The 18645-nt window shown below is 52.7% G+C and overlaps 1 protein-coding gene across 2 annotated transcripts; it reads left to right on the forward strand.

The window, feature by feature from the left end:
- Positions 1-3390: 3390 nt before the first annotated feature.
- Positions 3391-12862, forward strand: MOCS2 (molybdenum cofactor synthesis 2). 2 transcript variants are annotated; one of them, XM_090276121.1, is made up of 6 exons: positions 3391-3484; positions 4515-4636; positions 8765-8892; positions 9626-9776; positions 10628-10751; positions 12361-12862. In XM_090276121.1, the coding sequence occupies exons 1-6, from the start codon at positions 3467-3469 to the stop codon at positions 12424-12426; spliced, it is 609 nt and encodes a 202-aa protein (XP_090132247.1). In that variant the 5' UTR covers positions 3391-3466; the 3' UTR covers positions 12427-12862. The 2 variants fall into 2 exon arrangements, with proteins under 2 accessions (XP_090132247.1, XP_090132246.1); XM_090276120.1 differs by lacking the exons at positions 3391-3484; positions 4515-4636 and adding an exon at positions 5699-5889.
- The last annotated feature ends 5783 nt before the right edge of the window (positions 12863-18645 follow it).

Below are 18645 nucleotides of genomic sequence, written 5' to 3' on the forward strand. Positions count from 1 at the left end.
ACCAGTGGAGAAAACTACACAAGAAGAATGTGACATTTTGTAAATAATTTCATTCAATCACAAAATTGAATCAACAATATTCTGTACACCTGCAAGGTGCCAGGCACTCCAAAAGGCTGTGTATTAGTAAACACCATACTCTGTGCCCTTACAAGCCACTGGTATAGAAACGTGCTTGAAATTTTGGGTGCTCTTTTAAAATGAGTAATTCCAGATGGGCTTACACTGAACCAGTCTTTCAAAAAATAACTGCCGCATCCGGTTTTTAATGAGGAATGTGAATACCACCGAAGGTACGTTTTAGTCCACAGATCTCACACCGCGCTGTTCAAACTTTCTCAGACAGGGTTATTTTCACGTTTCACCAGTTCTGCTGCTCAGTAATAAAGCAGCTCATGTGGACTGAGATCTGAAAATCGATTTCCTCCACTTTTTAACACAGCGTAGGAGCATAGGATCCAAGTTGCTCCAAGGAAGTCAAGAAGCATTTCAGGAAGAATTCCTGATAACAGGGCCAAAACATGTGACCAGAAACCTAGGACAAATACTATTTCATTGCTGAAAATGATGGCAGGAAATACTTGGGCAAAATAAGGAATTTATTATCTCACGCAGTTGAAAAGTCCACAGATAAATCTTCGTCCGCTCCCTTTCTCTGTTTGTGTGTAGGATCCTGAAATTGGCTCACAGCAGATGCAGAAGCCTGTCCTTAAAAGGGGTGTGTGCGTGTGTGTGTTTGTGTGTGTGTTTGTGTGTGTGTGTGTCTTCCCACTGGAGGTACTGCAGAATAAAATCCGAACTGGCTTTCAAGACTGTACAGGATCTGTGTCAAGGTTCCCTGTAATCTCTTCAAAATCACCTCCCAGGCTCTCTCCTTTTTTTTACACCTCAGCCACGCCGGCCTCTCTTCTCTTCCTCAAAGGCGCAGGGTCCTTTCCTGCCCCAAAGCCAGGCTGCCTATGTCCCCACGCCTCATCCCGGCCCCGCACACCGCGGCTCTGTCACCCCTCAGGTCTCCACTCAGGCCAGGCCCTGCGCAGTCCCTACTGACCCTACGGAACCTGCACCGGCTCCTCCCCAGCCCATTTCCCCCTTAGCCCCCACCACACACTGACCTGCTCCCTCTTCTTACGGGAGCGACGGACCTGCCTGTGTTCCTAACGAGAATGTAAGCTCCGTGAGGCCAGGACCTTACTTTTACAGTTCATGGGTGTATCCCCCGTGCTTAAATAATAAGCACTCAAAACATGTTTATTGGATAAACAAATTACTTTAAAAATGAAGCAACACAGACATTTACTGAGAGGGAAACAAAAATATTTTAAAAATCAGCTACAATTCCGCTACCCATAATACAGTAACTACTGTCATTGGACGAATGCTAATCCTCCTCTTTCCTCTGGACACTAAAGTTACGTGGATATAATTTTTTTAAATGCAATGATACTATATACTATTTATCATTTCTTAGATTTTAATTTATTTGTATTTCAATATAACAGCAAAAGAACTGAAATGAAACTGAAGAAATTAGAAATCATCACGTTTTTATTCAGAAGGCATAGTTTTTAGTTGCCCCCTGATAGATCTTTCTAAAATGAAGAAATGAGATGATGAAAAATATTGAGGCTTGAATCAATGTTTTATAGCTACATGTCCTAATTTGGGGCAGTTTCTAGTATGATTTTTAAAATATTCTGATAACCTTCACATTTTATCCCGTAACCATAATCCCACAATTGATGTTCCTGTTTTATATTTAAATGGATTAAAATCTCATTTCCGTTATTTATTTATTTTTTACTATTAATTTCTTTATTACTAAGTTTTCTTACTTTGCTTAGTCTCTTGATTGACCGGATTTTTGTTCAAGGAGACTTTTTAAGAAGGGCTCTGGCTTTCTTTTTTTTTCCAGGTTGAGGCCCGCCAGGCTTGGCCTTTATCAGCACCCATTGGGCTGGATGTAACATCTGGCTCATGCTTTGTTCTGAGCCTTTCCTAGGTGCACACCGCCATGGTCCGGCATGGACGCCCGGACAAGTCTAAGGCCACGGCCATCATTCCCGTTTTCCCCGTCTGACTGTGAATGTGATTCTTTATCCTGGATGTTTACAAACGTTACCGGCATAGATGCTGGTGTTCCTCAGGCCTTGTCGACTGCTGCTGCCCTGGGTGACTGGCTGTACCTCCCGCCTCAGCCCCACGACTCCCTTGCAGGCGCACCGACCTGACAGCTCTGCTCGCCTCTGTGACCTCACCATGGGGCTCCCCCCGCTCTGCCCTTGCGTCTGCTCATTCTGGCAGCTTCCGCCCCAGCCGCTGCGGGGGGGCGGGCACCTCCGGGAGCCCAGGCACAGGTGAGCAGCCGCTCCCACGCAAGCAGCTGTACCCCTCGGACGGCCCCTGCTCCCCGGAGTCACCGTTCATGCTGTGCGACAGCGTCACACCCAGGACAGCGAGCTCCACGGGGAAGGGCCCTCCCTTGATAGCCACAGATCTAACCAGCAGTTGAACCCCGACTTCCTGCGGGTGAAAAGCTGGAAAGGTTGATGGATGTGCGCGGGCCAAGTACCGGGCAGCCAGTGGACAGGAGAAGCGCAAATGCGCCACGCTGCGCGCTCCACGTCTCAAGGCGGGTGGCTAAAAAGTGTTATTAAAGAGAAGACGCCTCACTGTGATGAAAGGCGACCTGCAACCAAGATTGCTCTACCCAGCAAAGCCATCATTAGAATGGAAGGGCAGATGAAGTGCTTCCCAGACAAGGAAAAGCTAAAGGAGCTCATCATCACCAAGCCATTATTATATGAAATGTCAAAGGGACTTACTTAAGAAAAAGAAGATCAAAACTACGAACATTAAAATGACAACAAACTCACAACTGTCAACAACTGAATCTAAAAAATAAAAACAATATCCAACTAAGGAAACCAGAATAGGAACAGAATCACAGGTATGGGGATCATTTGGAGGGAGGAGGAGAGGGAGAAATGGGGAAATGGTGCAGCGACTAAGAAGCATAATCGGTTGGTACAAAATAGACGGGGGGAAGTTAAGAATAATATAGGAAAGGGTGAAGCCGAAGAACTTATATGCACGACCCATGGACATGAACTAAGGGGGGGGAGGTGGAATTGCTGGGGGGAAGGGGGTACTGGGCGGAGGGGAGCAAAGGGGAAAAAAAAAAGACGCTGTAAGCGAGCGGGTGGGAGCGCCCGCCGCGCGGACGAGCAGGCCTGGCCCCCGCACCTCGGGACACCGCCCGCGCACACCATCCCCGCCGCCCGCTCGCGGGTGGGCACTAAGCTCCCCCGTTGCCAGGAGGCGGGGCTGCGCCGGTAGGGGGCGGGGCTCGTCGTGCGCATGCCCCGTGCGCGCGGGTGGGCGGAGCCGCAGGGGCGCCTGCGCGCGCGCGGGGTCCGCCTGTCCCCTCGGCGGCCCGGGCCCTCCGCCCCGCAGCTCGGGCGGGATGGTGCGGCAGTGCCAGGTAAGCGTGCGGACCCGTCCCGGACGTGCGCGCCCCGCTCCGTCCCCCGCCCCAGGCCCAGCCTCGACCCGCTTCGGGCACCCGGGCCGCTGCGATCCCTCCCGGCCTCGGAGGCTGCGCCCCGGCCCAGGGGACGGCCATTCCCGGGCGCCCGGGCGCGCAGGTTCCAGAGGCACCGCGACCTTTGTCCCTGCTCGCAGGCTCTCCGTTTTGACGCCGACAAGTTTTATTTTAAAAGATACGCGTCCTCTCTCTCTCTGAGAAAGTCTGCACCGAGCGCCTGTCCTTTTTCCCGTTGCAGTTTACAGCCGGCGCTGCTTTGTATTGGGTTCAGGTGTTACCGCCCGGTGCTTAGACTGTCGTCTACCTTATTTACCGGAAAGGGCCCCCGCCGGGGACGCGCGCGGCGGGGACAGGGGCGCGCTGCCCCTGGGCGCCTGCCAGCCTCCCACGGCTCGGGGGCGAGCTGCTGTGCGCCCGGCCGCCCTCCCGCCCCGGGTGCGCTCACCTGCGCCGCGCGCGCGCCTGCTCCGTGGGAACCCCGGGGCGCGGCGGTGGCGTAACCTGACCCCGCGCAGCTGGGCCACTGTGGCGGAGACGGGACTCAGAGGTCAGGTGCCCACCGGGACAGGCAGGTTTCCCCGTTTTTGGTAATTTGCTTTATTCGTGTGATTCCTCTCTGGACCCAGACACGTGTTCCGTGTGTGAGCGCTGGTTAGAGGCGCTGGAGTTCTGTGTCGGCTGCAGACCCTCCAAGCTTCCCCGTGTCTCGGGGCTGGCGTGAGGGTTTTAGTTGTTCATAACGACGTCTGTGAAACGCAGGAGCGCGCAGGAGCCGGTGCGAATGCTGCTTAAGGCATAAACGTTCAGAGTTTAAACGTGTAGAAACAAACTTTCAGGGGCGATTTAATGCTCTCTAACCTACAAAATCTGTCTTTGGTCCAGAGTAGTCCCCTGGGGACGCAGAACGCAGCGCGCACAGCCGGACGAGGGCTGCGGCTGTCACCCACGGCCTCTCCTCTCCTTTCAGGTGGAAGTGCTGTATTTCGCCCAAAGCGCCCAGATCGCAGGAACCCGCTCGGAGGCCGTTTCTGTGCCGCAGGAGATCAGCGCGCGGCAGCTGTGGGACGCGCTCGAGGCTCGCCATCCCGGGTAGGGACACGTTTGGGACGGGCACGTTTTAGTATTTAAAAAATGCGTAAATGAATAAGTGACAAAAGGGAGAGCTGAATTTTGATTTTCTTAATGTCAAAAAGGTCGTTCTGTGTTTCTGGAACTACCCTGAAAATGAAAACTCTAGGATTTAAAAACGCACAGTTCCTTAAGGGTAGAGATATTTTACTGAAAAACACGGTGAGCCGGGGTCTTCCCAAAGGGACAGGATTATATTTGCTCCTGTAATTTGCAAAACATTGGAAACGTAGGTTCGGCGTTTTTATAACGTTAAGTGAAATTGTTACAAATTCTGTTAAAAATCTGTGCTTTAAACTTGAAGTCAAAATCGAAATGTCTACGATTTAAAGAAAAACGAGAGATGAACCCTAGCTGCTGCTGAATTATCAGTGTTTTGCAGCAGTTGATTTTTTTCTGGTACTGAAAATCAGTAGTTTTACGGCTGCTGTTCCTGCCTCAAGTTCTTATGGCACAAATGAGAAAAGTGGCTTATCTGAAGGTGTTCGGGAATATCAGCAGTGTCACGCAAGTCCATTTAAACGTTTAACGTGCAGAAGATACTCCACAATGTATGTTCAAAAGGAAAACTACTTATTTTTTATTTTATATCTTTTAGTTGCCCTTAAAGTGCCCGGATAATCAGTGACACATGCTGAGATCTTTGTCCCACCTTACCTTTCACCTTTTATCTGCTGGGAGACACCTGGTCTTAGGGGAACTTCCGAGGTAGTCTTGTATACTTAGAAGGCTCCTGAGACTAGCAAATTTTTCTTTTTTCTTTTGACCTGGTCTGAATGTTGTCTTCAGTCTAGGTTTTTTGCTTTTTTGTTTTTGTTTTTTTAATTTCCCAAGACACACAGCGTCCGGTCAGGAGTTGTTAGCAGTTCAGTGGGTTCTTTGCAGTGAACACGTGTCTGTTCTCCAGCGGATGCGTCCTCTCTCTGCAGAACAGGTTACTTAGGAACTCTGCATGCAGGGCTTCCTAAAGTCATGTTTATGTGATGCCTTTCACCGCTGCCTGAGGCATCTGTGGTCCCACACAGCACTGACCCTTCCTGTTATACTGGTTTCCTTTCAGGTTGGCGGCTGTCAGAGACCAGGTGATACTGGCTGTTCGTCAGGAATATGTCGAGCTGGGAGACCAGCTCCTCGTGCTTCAGGCAGGAGACGAAGTGGCTGTCATCCCCCCCATCAGCGGGGGGTAGTGCCGTGGAGCCCCCCGAGTGCGGGAGGTCCGTGTTCCGTAAGCGGTCTTCAGGGGAAGGGCCGGGGCGCTTTGCCTTGGACTGTGCACCCTGGGCGAGCCTGTGTGCACCAGCTCTTGGTTAAAGCAGCAGCGCTCCGTCTGTGCACAGACTTACCAATGCCTGCCTGCCATCCCTGCGTCAGCTCTCTGGGAGCAGTTAATGTCAGATGGGTGTGTTCATCCGATTCGCTCAGCGGGGTTCGCGGAGATCTTATTGTTCGTCGGCCACAGTGCTGGGTGCTGGAGCACTCCTCTCAGTTTTTCAGGAGGGAAAACTATATTCAGGGAAGTTACAAAACTTGTCTGTGATCACGTAGCGGATACGTGGCAGAGCCAACACAGAACTCAGCTTATTGGACTCTGTGTACTTTTTCACAAACAGGCTTTATCAGTCTAGAGCATAGCTCTCCTGGGCAGAAATGGAGAACGACTACATAGGCAGAAAGTAAGAAGATCACTGTGCCCCAGGAGAGAGCGCGCCCGTGTCCAGCTGTGTCATAGCCATGTAAAGAACAGCTTCGTTGTGACAGCTGGGCCCCACGGGCTCCAGACTCTGTCGTCACTCCAAAAGCGGAGGGTGGTGTGAAGGACCCTCAACCATACAGTCCCGCGGGGCAGACAGAATGAGGCTTAATGTACCGTCAGCCGAAGAACAAATAACAGAGAAATGAACGGTCATACCCGATGAAAAACTTCGCTGAGTTAGGAATGAGAGAGAACTTTCCCAATTTGGTAGCGTTTTCCTCCAGAATCGGGAGTGCATGTCATCCTCAGCGGGACAACCTTGGTTTCACTGAGGGAAGGAGCAAGCCAGGGGTGCCTGAGTACTTCTTCACCCCCTTTCCCTGCCCCCTTCTTGGGGTGGGGGGCACCTCCCAACGGGAGGAGGAAACGGCACAGAGCCAATTGCCCAGCATGCCTGCCGAGGCCAGATCCTTCCTAGCCTTGCCATTTAGAACTACGCGAGGGATTCCTTGTTGGACAGGTAGCTCTTTTATTTGGAAACTGGGCTCACCTCGTCAGCTCCACAGTTTTAGGAAAATGCTCTCTTTCGGCGTTTGGAACGGAGGCAGAAAACGACGGGCCGCCACCGAAGGGAGGTGTGTGTGAAGCTTAGGGCTGTTCGGGGAAGGTTGGGGAGCCGACCCGGCCCCGCGGTGTGTTATCTGAGTGCGTTGGGCAGCGCTTGGAGCGTGCGGTTCTAGAACCTGAGACCCCGTAGAATCGGGTTGTGGGAACTTGGTGAGGTTCACGGGATGCGTTTGGGTTCCTTGTCTCATTGCCAGGAAAGGGGGCGGAGGAGGCTCGCGCGGGGTGTCCAGGCGCTGGGGACCCCCTGCCGCCCGGCGGTGCGGGGAGAGCTGCTCGCTCCTCTCCTGTGGCCGGGGAGCTGGGGAGCTGGGGAGCAGGGCGCGGGCTCTAGGAAGGTCACTCGGTTGGCATCCCCGTGAGTGAGCCCGTAACTGTCGTCTTTGCTCGTCTTTTCCTGTGGCCGAAACCCCACAGGCCGCGCGGTGCTACCCAGAATCCCCGGGGCCTGCGAGGCCCTCCCTGCCTGCCCGGCCCCCGCCCGGCCCTTCTTTCTGTCCTGCCCTTGCTTGCTGGGCTCTGAGGCCCCCCAGAGTTTCGGTGGCACCGCGTGCTCTTTCCTGCCCCAGAGCCTCGCCTTTGCCGGCCCCGCTGTCCCCGCCTGGGGGCAGCCTGATCAGGCGTCAACTCTAAATATCACCTCCTGAGAGAGGCCTTCCTCGGTAGGTCCTCTTTTTTGTTTTTAAAGATTTTATTTATTTACTTTTAGAAAGGGGAAGGGAGGGAGAAGGAGTGGGAGAGAAACATCAGTGTACGAGAGATACAGCGATTGGTTGCCTCTCACGCGCCCCCAACTGGGGACCCGGCCCGCAGCCCAGGCCTGTGCCCTGACTGGGAATCGAACCGGCGACCCTTGGGTTCACAGCCGGCACTCAGCCCACTGAGCCACAGCAGCCAGGGCCCTCGGTAGGCCCTCTTCTCTTGAATAACCCCCTCCCCAGCCCTGCGCTCGGGTGAGTCCTGCCTCCTGGTGATGCTGTTTGTTGCTTTGCTCCCCTCACCCCACAAGGAGCCCCCTGAGTGTGGAAACCCAGTCTGTTCCGCAGGCTGCGTGGGTGCGGGGTGCGTCCTGGCCCTTCCTGAGCTTGTTCTAAGTGCTCGGTGGGTGCAGTGAGGGGTGCTGGTGGGGGGGCGTGGAGTCATCCTTTTCTTTCCTCGGTGGCTTGGCTGGGCTTGCGCCCCGTCCCGTGAGGTCCCCCGTCTGCTCCCCCCGCAGTTCTGGGCAAGCTGCTCGGTCCCCCAGTGGGGGCGGGGGTGCGCGTGTGGATGAAGGTGTCGCGGTCGGAGCCGCACGGTGACGGGAGGTCAGAGCAGCAGCTCCAGGACGTGGAAGAAATCGGCCTATGAGATAGATTATGTTTTAAGTGATCATGTTATTGGTAAATTCCTTTGTGTGTCATACTTGGTTCATTCGGGATAGTTATACATAACACTGTTTTGCTCAAAATTTACTTTTTAAAAATATTTTTTAAATTTATTTTTAGAGAGAAAGGGAGAGAAAGAAATGGCAATGTGTGGTCGCCTCCTGCGTGCCCCCAACTGGGGACTGGCCCACAACCCAGGCCTGTGCCCTGACTGGGAATCGAACCGGCGACCCTTCGGTTCTCAGGCCGGCGCTCAGTCCCCTGAGCCAGTACACTGATTTTTCTCATGCAGAACAAACCATGCCTGCTGCCACATCTAACGTAGAAAAACTGAGTGGAAACACAGCCTGTAAGTTGGTCTTTTGCCTCTCTTACCACCATTAAGGTTTATTAATATCTCATTTCTAGGGAAGATGTGAACGGAGCTGAAGAGAAATCGAGAGATATAATAAAATTCACCACTGAGAAGCTTTCCGTGGATGAAGTCTCACAGCTGGTGGCGTCTCCCTGCTGCGGGGCAATATCCCTGTTTGTAGGTGAGCTGCTCTCCCCGGCCCGCCGGCGGCAGGGCGGCAGGTGGCAGGGTTTCCACGCTGAGTGTTAATGCGAAACTTCAAGCTCCTGAGCAGTAAGCCGCGAGGGCCCGTGGGCGCGGGGAGAAAGTTTGTTTCGGTAATCTTCAGGTTAACATGCTGAAGGCATAATGAAGGCAGGCTAAGAGTCATTATTAGCAGAGAGAATTCTCCTTTCCAAACAGTAAGGGAAAGACGGTGATGATTATAGCTTAATGATAATCCTGGGAACATGTTTTCCTTCTTCTTTATCCTCATTTTTTCATTGCTTAGAGAGAGAGAGAGAGAGAGAGAGGAACATCAATATGAGAGACATCGATTGGTTGCCTCTCATAAGCTCCCCGACCGGGGATTGAACCCACAGCCCTCTGGTGTGTGGGACGATGCCCAGCCAGCTGAGTCACACTGGCCAAGGCCGTAATGTTTTCCTTTTCGGTAATAAATGCCGTCAGAAGAGAAGCGTATCCTGGTTTATCATGTGTTTTCATTCGCTTGCCTGGTCGGTGCATTTTTTCTTGTGAAAATTATCTTCTGTTTAAAGATCATTTTCATTTTTAGAAAAGTTCAAAGTCGTATTTAGACAAATCGGTGTGCTACTTGTCTATTCAAAAGTAACCCTTTTTTATTATGTTAATGTGCAATTTCTATTATAAGGAGAAACCTTACTTTAATTGCCTTATTTATTTATTTTTTTTAGGGATCACAAGGAATAACTTCGAAGGGAAAAAAGTCGTCAGCCTCGAATACGAAGCCTACGTCCCGATGGCAGAGAGCGAGGTCCGCAGGATCTGCGGGGACGTGAGGCGCAGGTGGCCGGTCAGGCACCTGGCCGTGTTCCACAGGCTCGGGTAGGGCTCCGCGGGGGCTTCCGCGTCTGTGCCCGGGCCGCCTCTGCGGTTTCTCAGGGCCCCCCGGCGCGGTGGGAGAGGTTCGTGTGTTTCTCTGTGACGGTGGGGGCACCTCCCCGGCGGCTCGGCCGTTGCGACGTTGTTGGGGGGAGCGCCTGGTGCTGTGGCACTGCCCGGGGGTCACAGGGCTCCTGGGCGCCTAGTGGGACAGCGCATGCTCGCGTGCCCCGAGACCGTTAAAGAAGTGTTTTGTCGTCCAGACTCTGTGTGCGTGACAGCCGCTAGGGAAAACGTTCTCTAGTGTGAACGCCTTGGAAGGTCATCACATGACTTTGCCTTCCTGTGCCCCTAAGAGTGGAGTTCGGGGCTGTTAGAGGAGCCCAGCGACTGAGGCTCATCCATCGTATTCTGTTAGTTATTCCTTAGTTATTAATGACTGTAATTTTGTTAAGAATGAATGTTAGCAATGCTATTACTTAATACCTGTTGCTATTTAGTATTTTAAATTCTGTTCCACTCCTCATTTGGTAACTGAGTCTCCAGCATCACCCCGCACGGGCCTAGTGTGTTTGAGTCAGATGTTCGTTGAATCGGCGACGGGTCCCTTTCTTCCTGGTGCCCTCAGGCGGGTCTCGGGGGTGGACCGGCGCCCACAGATTAGCCACGGCCTCGGCGCCCCCTCGGCTGACGCGCCCGGGATGAGTTCTGTTTTCTAACGAAGCAGGATGTCTGGGGCGAGGAGCGGCGATGTTCCGCTCCAAGAGCGCGTCCCTGGGTTTACTTTCCTGTGCAGCAGACTCTTGACCGAGTAGCTTTAGAGCAGACGGTAACCCCCCTGCATTCTGTTCCAGCTCCGTGCCCGTGTCGGAAGCGAGTGTTGTCATCGCAGCGTCCTCGGCCCACCGGGCGGAGGCCCTCGCGGCCGTGAGCTACGTCATCGATACGTTGAAAGCCAAGGTGCCCATATGGAAGAAGGTGCGTTAAGCCTTTGGAAGTGACTTTTCTCAGGAATGTTTTAAGGACCGGGCAGAAGGGCACGTACATACAGAGTTTATATTCGTGGGTCTCCCCTGACTTCCTAAAATCTTGTTTTCTGTATCTGCGAGATAGGGTATTTGTGTGACATCTTTTTCCCAAGGTTGGTTCAGCATGAAAACTACATGCCCCCCAAATGCACGGCCCGGAGTCGGCCCCCACAATGGGGAGCATGCCTCATCCAGACTGTGGCCCTTGAATGTGGGGAGGGGGGCCTTCCCTTCGGAGAGCAGGAATAATGCCTGGCTACTTAGGCAACTGCTAAAGCAGAAAGTCCTCAAGGCAGAAGAACCTCCTAGAACTTCCTCCTTTTAGACAGAGAAAAGGGGTGGGGGGTCCTCTCCTCGGAGAAAATGCAGAGTGAGGGAGTTTAGACCACGCCTAGGAACGCGACCTTGTTTTCCGTCTGGGTCCAGCCCACCAGTCCCAGCCGACAGCTTCCCGGTCAGCAGAGCCTCCTGGAGAAGTGGGAAGGCCCCACTGCCTCGTGTCTGCCCCAGCGTGGGGGCGTGGGCAGTGGGCTGCTCTGTGCGCCCAGGGGAGACTTGTCCCCCGTGGTGAGGCTGTCACAAAGCTCAGCGAGCGAGCGAGAGGCCAGAGGGGGGCCAGCGGGGCAGTGTCTGCAGGGGCCGCTGTCAGCCGTGCAGAGGAGGCAGCGGGACTCCCAGCCGGGGACTGCGGGCTTCAGAGGCCGTGCTTCTGATACAGACCGAAGCCCGTTGTCGTGAGGACGCCGGTGGGTCCGAGGGCGGGACTCGCAGATGGCAGCTGCCTCGCCGCGGCTCAGCCCCATGGGTGCTGGTGGCAAACCAGGCTCCGCGGCCCGCAGGGCGGAGGCAGGTGCCCGGGAGCGCGTCCCAGGACGCGTTGTGAGCCTGGGGCGGGGCAGGGGACAGCCAGCCAGCCCACACAGAGCAGATGAGAGGGTCGGCCCCCAGTTATTGGGGGGACAGGTGTTCAGAGAACAAGTGAGTGTGGATTCTTGTTCCTGCAGAACAGGAGCCGACCGGAGAGGAAGACGAGAAGGTGCTAAGTCCCCCGCCTTCCAGGAACTGTCCGTGCTCCTCTGGTTCCGGCACAGCCGGGGCTCAGGGCCTCGGTCACACGGGCCGGCGGCAGGGTGCCTGTCACCAGGGCGCGGCTCAGACCCGCCGAAGGGCGTCTGCGGGTGGCCCCTTCGTCTCAGGGCCGAGGACACTGTCCCCCTGCCTTTGCGACAGTGTGTTTAGGAAGGGGGAGGTGGTGTGGGTGCTCGGAAGGAAACAGCGTGCAAACTACAGCCCCCCCAGAACTCATGGTCTGTTCTGCCCTGCGGGTGCCCCCGTCTCGTGGGGGCTTCTTGTCTGGTGAGCCTCCCACCGCTTGGGCGTCCCAAGTGTGGGGAACACGCTTGTTCCTGTTGGGCCCTCAGTGCCGTGTGCAGACGTCCGTGGGGCTGTGAAGGAGGAGCAGGTTTGCACAGTTGTGATGTGCGTTTCCCTTCATTGTTCCAGCGTATTCGTATTTATTCAAGCGCTGTGTTTTGAATTCCTGTTTGGTTCTGTTTTAGGAAGTGTATGAAGAATCATCATCCTGGAAGAAAAACAAAGAGTGCTTCTGGGCCGCCAAGGAGTAAATCGCTGTGTGTTCAGGATGCTAACACTGACATTCGGGCAACTGTTCTGTGATCACGTTCTGATTTTTCTTCTGCAGAAGTGACTGGCGCTTGTTTAGGATGAGGTCTTACGCTGGAACTAGAGGGGGGACAGGCTTCAGGGGGAACTGGAAGGAGAACTTAAATGTGGGAGACTGTGGCGGTGGCAGACCGACTGCCCCGTGACTGAGTTCTCGCCGTCACCGGGCTCGCTGCGGTGCGGCCCCTTCTCATGGGGTTTGTCTCCGAGCCCCGCCCCCTGCCCCAGCCCGTGGTGTCGTCGTCACCGGGAAGGTTATGGGAACGGTGGCAGAACCGGAGGGCATGCAGAGTCGTCACTGGACGGTCTTGATACATTTCTAGAATGTATGCATTTAAAAAATAAACCAAATAAACACTTGATTAGAAACATTTAAAAGCAGTATTTTTCTGTTTTTTTTTTTTTTTTAATTTAGTGATAATACCTAAAACATGTATTTCATAATATGGAACTTTCTAGTACTTCAGAGTCTCTCATGTTGCCATCACTTATTTTCTTTGTTACAAGCGCTGCATGAGTATACAAACCAGCATAAACGTGTTGTAACACCGGACTGACCAGCATCAGGACTCGTTTGTGTTACAATGTTAGCCGTATTTAAAATCTGACCCACAACCGATTAAAAAGGATTATGTGGTTATTTATTAAATCAGTTTCAGGTAGTATTCTTTCTAGCTGCCTGTGAAACATTATCATTAGTGACATCATCAATAAACACCCTTCTGCAAGATCTTTATACTGAACAGACTCTCTTCCTAGCTTGGAGTGTATATACGCTCCATACAGGCCTTAAAGTGATGAAACACTGATGTCATTTCAGGCAGTTGACACCGTCACAAAGTTGCCATTATGCATATCGGGAACAAAGACTCTACTTGCAGTCACTTAGTTTGATGGGGTTTTTTTTTTGGTAATATTTGTTACATCTAGTAAACCATTGTTTACATAAGGAAGTAATTTTTTCAACTCATTGAATGCCTGCGTGGTGCTGGGCACCCAGCTAGCTGGCGGTCCTTGTCCACCAGCCGCACCTGCCACAGGGAAGGTCCTCATCTCATCTTTCGCTGGGACCTACAGGACAGCCACACTGCCAGGAACCCCCCGGTTAATGGGGCTCTTCCCTCCGCCTGCCCAGAGGCTGGGCTGGAAGGACCCGGGGAGGCAGACACTCCCTTCCTGAGAAGTCTCGCTTCTCCCTCCGACCAGATCTGAGCCGGCCCCCGCGTGAGAACAGAGATGGTCTGATCATTCGGAAAGTGCATTATCGTGGCGTGACTGGCCCACGGTAGATACTCCTAGGATTTTGTAACCCTGTTAAGATTTTTGTTATGCCATAGATGTTAATTTTAGGGGTATGTGGACATGAGGCTTTTTCTACTCCAATGTTTCCTTAGAGGATCTTTATGGGCGGTAATTATCTTTTTTAAAAACAAAACCTTCTTCGAGCATGTTTTTAAACAATCGTGCATCCATGAAGTACGCTATATCCCGGGTCTGGAACACAGACCGTCTGCTCTCTGGTCTCCAGTGCTGGCGTCCAGGGGCCCAGCTGGGGCAGCTGGAGCACTGGGGGCATGGCCCTGGGCTGGAGAGGGTCCTTGCGACCCCCGCTTTCTCAGCAGCGGTGGGGTTCATTGGTGGTTGACATGCTGAGGGGCAGATGTCACCCCGACACAGCCCTGCTGTCTGCAACTGGACTGCTCAATTAATGGGAAGAGTAACTTTAAAAATATTAGCTGCTAAGCAGATTGCCTGTGGGGTTTCAGAGTCACTGAAACGGTGGCTGTGTGTCACAGCCAGGTAACTGCCTTTCAGAAGTGGGAAATTTAACCCTGGCTGGTGCGTCTCAGTGGACTGAGCACCAGCCTGCAAACCAAAGGGTTGCCGGTTCGATTCCCAGTCAGGGCACTTGTCTGGGTTGTGGGCCAGGTCCCCAGTTGGGGGCGAGCGAGAGGGAATTACACATTGATGTTTCTCTCCCTGTCTTTCTCCCTCGCCATCTCTAAAAGTGAGTACCTCTTTAAAAAAAAAAAACTGGGAAATCCAAGTTACTTACGAATTAAGTACTTTTCAATAGGTAGAAAAAGGAAGGGGGTTTTATAGTCTTTGAAAGTAACAGCAGGCGCTCAGTGAGCGACGTGTTTTCTGATGCTGGGCGTGTCTCTCCTGTAGGTGGGATATTGACACATAGTTCAGTGCCCTCTGAGGAATGGTGGTCAGGCAGCCCATAGTTTGAGTCTCAGTTTCAGGTCCCTGAGTGAAGCTACTGGGGAATTAGAAAACTGTTCCTGGGTATCCTGAACTCAGCGACTTCTCCCTCCTGCCACCGCGACCTCTGCCGTCCAAGGCCCCACTGCACGGCCGGGGCTGTCACTGCAGCCAGCTGACCCGCCCCTGCTCCGTCTCCCCCACAGGCCATTTCATACCCCAGGAACCTATGGAGGCTGAGCTCACCCTGGGACCTCCGAGCCCACAGGGTCCCTTGCGCTCCGCCCCGCCCCACGCCGCTCCTCTTGCTCAGGCTCGCAGCTGGTACGCGGAGGCTGCTTCTGCAGCAGGGCCTCCTCCCGTGCTTACAGAATGCTCTCCCCCCAGGTGTTCCCAGTCTGCTCCCACACCTGGGTCCCCGGGGGACCGTCCTCTGGCGTCGCCTAACTCTGCGTTACCGCTCGTTCTGGCGCTGCCTGCTCCCTGGTGCGCTGCGTCGTTAGTTCATCCCCATCCCTAGGCCGTGGAGTTCCCAAGTCAGCACTTCTGCTCGGTCACCACGACCGTGTCTAGCCAACACGTGTACTCAGAAGTACCGTTGGGCCCTGACGGGTGGTTCAGTGGGTTGGACATCCTGGAAAAGCCGAAGGTCGCTGGTTCGACTCCCCGTCAGGACACATACCTGGGTTGCAGACTGGTCTCCGGTGGGAGCATGTGCGAGAGGCAACCCGTTGATGTTTCTCTCCCTCTTTCTCCCTCCCTTCCCTCTAAAGATAAATAACCAAAACCTCTAAAAAAAGAATGTACTGCTGGTGTTTTGTGCCCCAAACCACACACCTGAGGCTTGTTATGTAGTTGGCGTGCCCTTTCCAGGTGCGTGCCCGGACCTGGCTCAGTGAACGGCTGGGTAGGTGCCGCCTCTGCCCTCCACGCCTTGCCCGGTCATGTCCGTGGCAGCGACGAGATGCTGGGCACTGAGCACGTGACAGCTCTTGGCGGCCCCGGGGCTGGTTCCGCATCCTGGCTGTCGCACACCACGCTGCAGTGACCCCGGGGCTGCATGGAGCTTTTCAAATCACTGTTTTCATTTTCTTTGGATAAATACCCAGAAGTGGGATCACTGGATCACGTGGTACTTTTATTTTTAGTTTTTTGAGGACCCTCCATACCGCTTTCCACAGCGGCTGCACCATCTGCATTCCCACCAGCAGGGCACTAGGGCCCCCTCTTCTCCGCATCCTCGCCAGCACTTGCTGTTAGTTGATTTATTAATGATGGCCATTCTGACTGGTGTGAGGTGGTATCTCATCGTGGCTTTGTTTTATTCTATTTATTTATTTATAACAATTTTATTTATTTATTTATTTTTAGAGAGAGGGGAAAGGAGGAAGAGAGGGAAAGAAACATCCCTGTGTGGTTGCCTCTCACTCACGCCCCCAACTGGGGACCTGACGTGCAACCGAGTCATGTGCCCTGACTGGGAATCGAACCAGCGGCACCTGGCTCGCAGGCCGACGCTCAATCCACGGAGCCCCAGCAGCCGGGGCTTCACTGTGGCTTTAATTGGCATCTCTGAGGGCTGTGACCGTGAGCACCTTTTCATATGCCTGTTGGCTCTCTGTATGGCCTCTTCGGAAAAATGCTCAAGTCCCCTGCCCTTTCGTAAACCGGGGTTTGTCTTTGATATGAAGATGTGTGCACTCTTCACGTACTGCGGGTATGTGATGGGGTGTATGGTTTTAGCTCAGTGGAATAAGAGGAAAACAAAGGCAGTCGGATTTCGCTCGTGTGTGGAATCTAATGAACAACAAACAGACTCATAGATTCAGGGAACACGCTGGGAGCTACCCGAGCGGAGTGGGGAAGGGGTGGGCAGAGTCGGTGAAGCGATTAAGAGCGACAGATGCCCAGTTATCAATGTCGCGGGGCTGTACAGTTCCGCACAGGGAACACAGGCGATAACACGGGAGCACCTGCGTGTGGCCTTCGGCGGGAACGGTCCGTGGGCGCAGTGAGGCAGCGCCCCCAGCAGGGGGCAGCAGAGCCCGGGTTACAGCGACAGCCACGCGCGTCTCAGGTGTCAGTGGGCTGGTTTTGTTTTGCGCACAACCAAAAAGTGCCGTTTGGTTAGTAGCCATTTTTTAAAATTTAATCTTTATTGTATTTTTTTCCATTACCGTTTCGTCCCCTTCCTTTTTTTGCTTAATCCCTCCACCCCTAACTACCCACCCCCCCACCCCCGCCCCCGGCAAACTGGCTGTCACCTGCTCTCCATCTATGAGTCTGTCTGTTTTGCGTATTAGTTCAGTCTGTTCATTAGCGTCCACACAGGAGGGAAATCACAGGGTATCTGTCTGTCTCTGGCAGGCTTATTTCCCTCAGCATGATGCTCTCCAGGTCCATCCACGCTGACACAAAAGGTAGGAGTCCTTTCTGCTGCATAGTATTCCATTGTGTAAATTAAAACCACAATGAGCTATCACCTCACACCTGTCAGAATGGCTACTGTCAATAACAAGTGCTGGCGAGGATGCAGAGAAAGGGGAACCCTGGTGCCCTGCTGGTGGGAACGCAGATGGTGCCGCCGCGGTGGAAACCAGTGTGGCACTGACGCAGGCACATTTCATTTCAAGAGACAAGCTGTGCTTTAGAGCAGGGCTCCTCACACTGGGCGGTAACAGGATTCCCGCGACCTTGTTACACTTCTGATTTGCAGTCAGTAGCTCCAGGTGGCACCTGAGCTCCGCCCTTTGCAAGAGGCTCCCATACCCGTGGGCCGGCGTGCCGGGCAAAGCGTGCCACCTGGGGGCTAAGCTCTGCGGGCGGCGGGGTGAGGTTCCCACGCACACTGAGCACGCACACCTGAGCGCCCTGCCGGTAAGGGGGGCGGGTTAGGCACAGCCTCTCCGTTCTATCTGCGTCCCGAAGGTGTGCTGAAGCGCAGGGGGCATGTAAGACAGAGTGAAATACACAGGTGGTAGAAGTCAAAATCCCAAGGAAGGAGCATTATTTTCAAAGACGATTTTAATTCAGGAACGTGGTATGGAAAGAGAGGTTTACAAAGAAATAACGCTTTGCGGCCCGGTCTCACACCTGAACAGCAGGCAGGCTCCTCAGTCAGGGTGGTGGGCTCCGCCTCCAGGTTGGCTTCTGTTTCTCAGAAAGCAAAGGACTTCTGCAGCTTTGTGTACAAACACGCTTACATTCATTTTTGTATTTTTAGTCGAGAGACAAAACAAAACTAGTTCATCAAAAACAATATACTTATTACATCTTAAGATTTATACATTACGGATGAAGGAAGATATCCAAGACACTTCGACTTTTAAAAATATACAATTCTGATATAGTTGTGCAATATATACATTTACATATTGCCTATATCTGCCAAAATAAAGCAGGTACATAAGAAACCATCTTTTTATATTTACATAATGGCTACATTTTCATCCTTTAAGGTTCAAAATGATTTACATTTTCATTTATTTCAAACTTTACCCCCATGTTCACCTCTAGATGGTCAGTCTTTCAAATGGATTAAAATGGGTATGAGTTACTAAACATGGAGGGCAGCGTCCTAAAGTGTTGGGTGTACAAGTATTCTCTGTGTGCAAACTGAAATATTAAAGATGGCCCAGGCAGTTTACTTTGAGGAACCCTGGTTTCTGTTGAATGATGTCTTAATTTATGAGATTTTCCTGCATTAAGTTATAGCTGTTGATCAGAATAAATACACTACAAAATTAATACCTTTTGTAATAACTTTAGCATAATCACTTGTGTGATTATAATAAATTGGTTTTTGTTTTCTTTCCTCTTCACAGTTCATAAGTGACTTCTACTGTTTTATATAAATAACCCTGCCTGCTAGAAAAAATCTGTCAGACGGTCTCATTTCGCTGCTAAAATGAACAAGGCCGATTTCAGGCCCCTCCAGTTTCTTCCCACGCGGT

The sequence above is a fragment of the Furipterus horrens genome, unplaced genomic scaffold, assembly GCF_987537825.1.
Source record: "Furipterus horrens unplaced genomic scaffold, mFurHor1.1.pri manual_scaffold_5, whole genome shotgun sequence".
NCBI classification, from domain to species: domain Eukaryota; kingdom Metazoa; phylum Chordata; class Mammalia; order Chiroptera; family Furipteridae; genus Furipterus; species Furipterus horrens.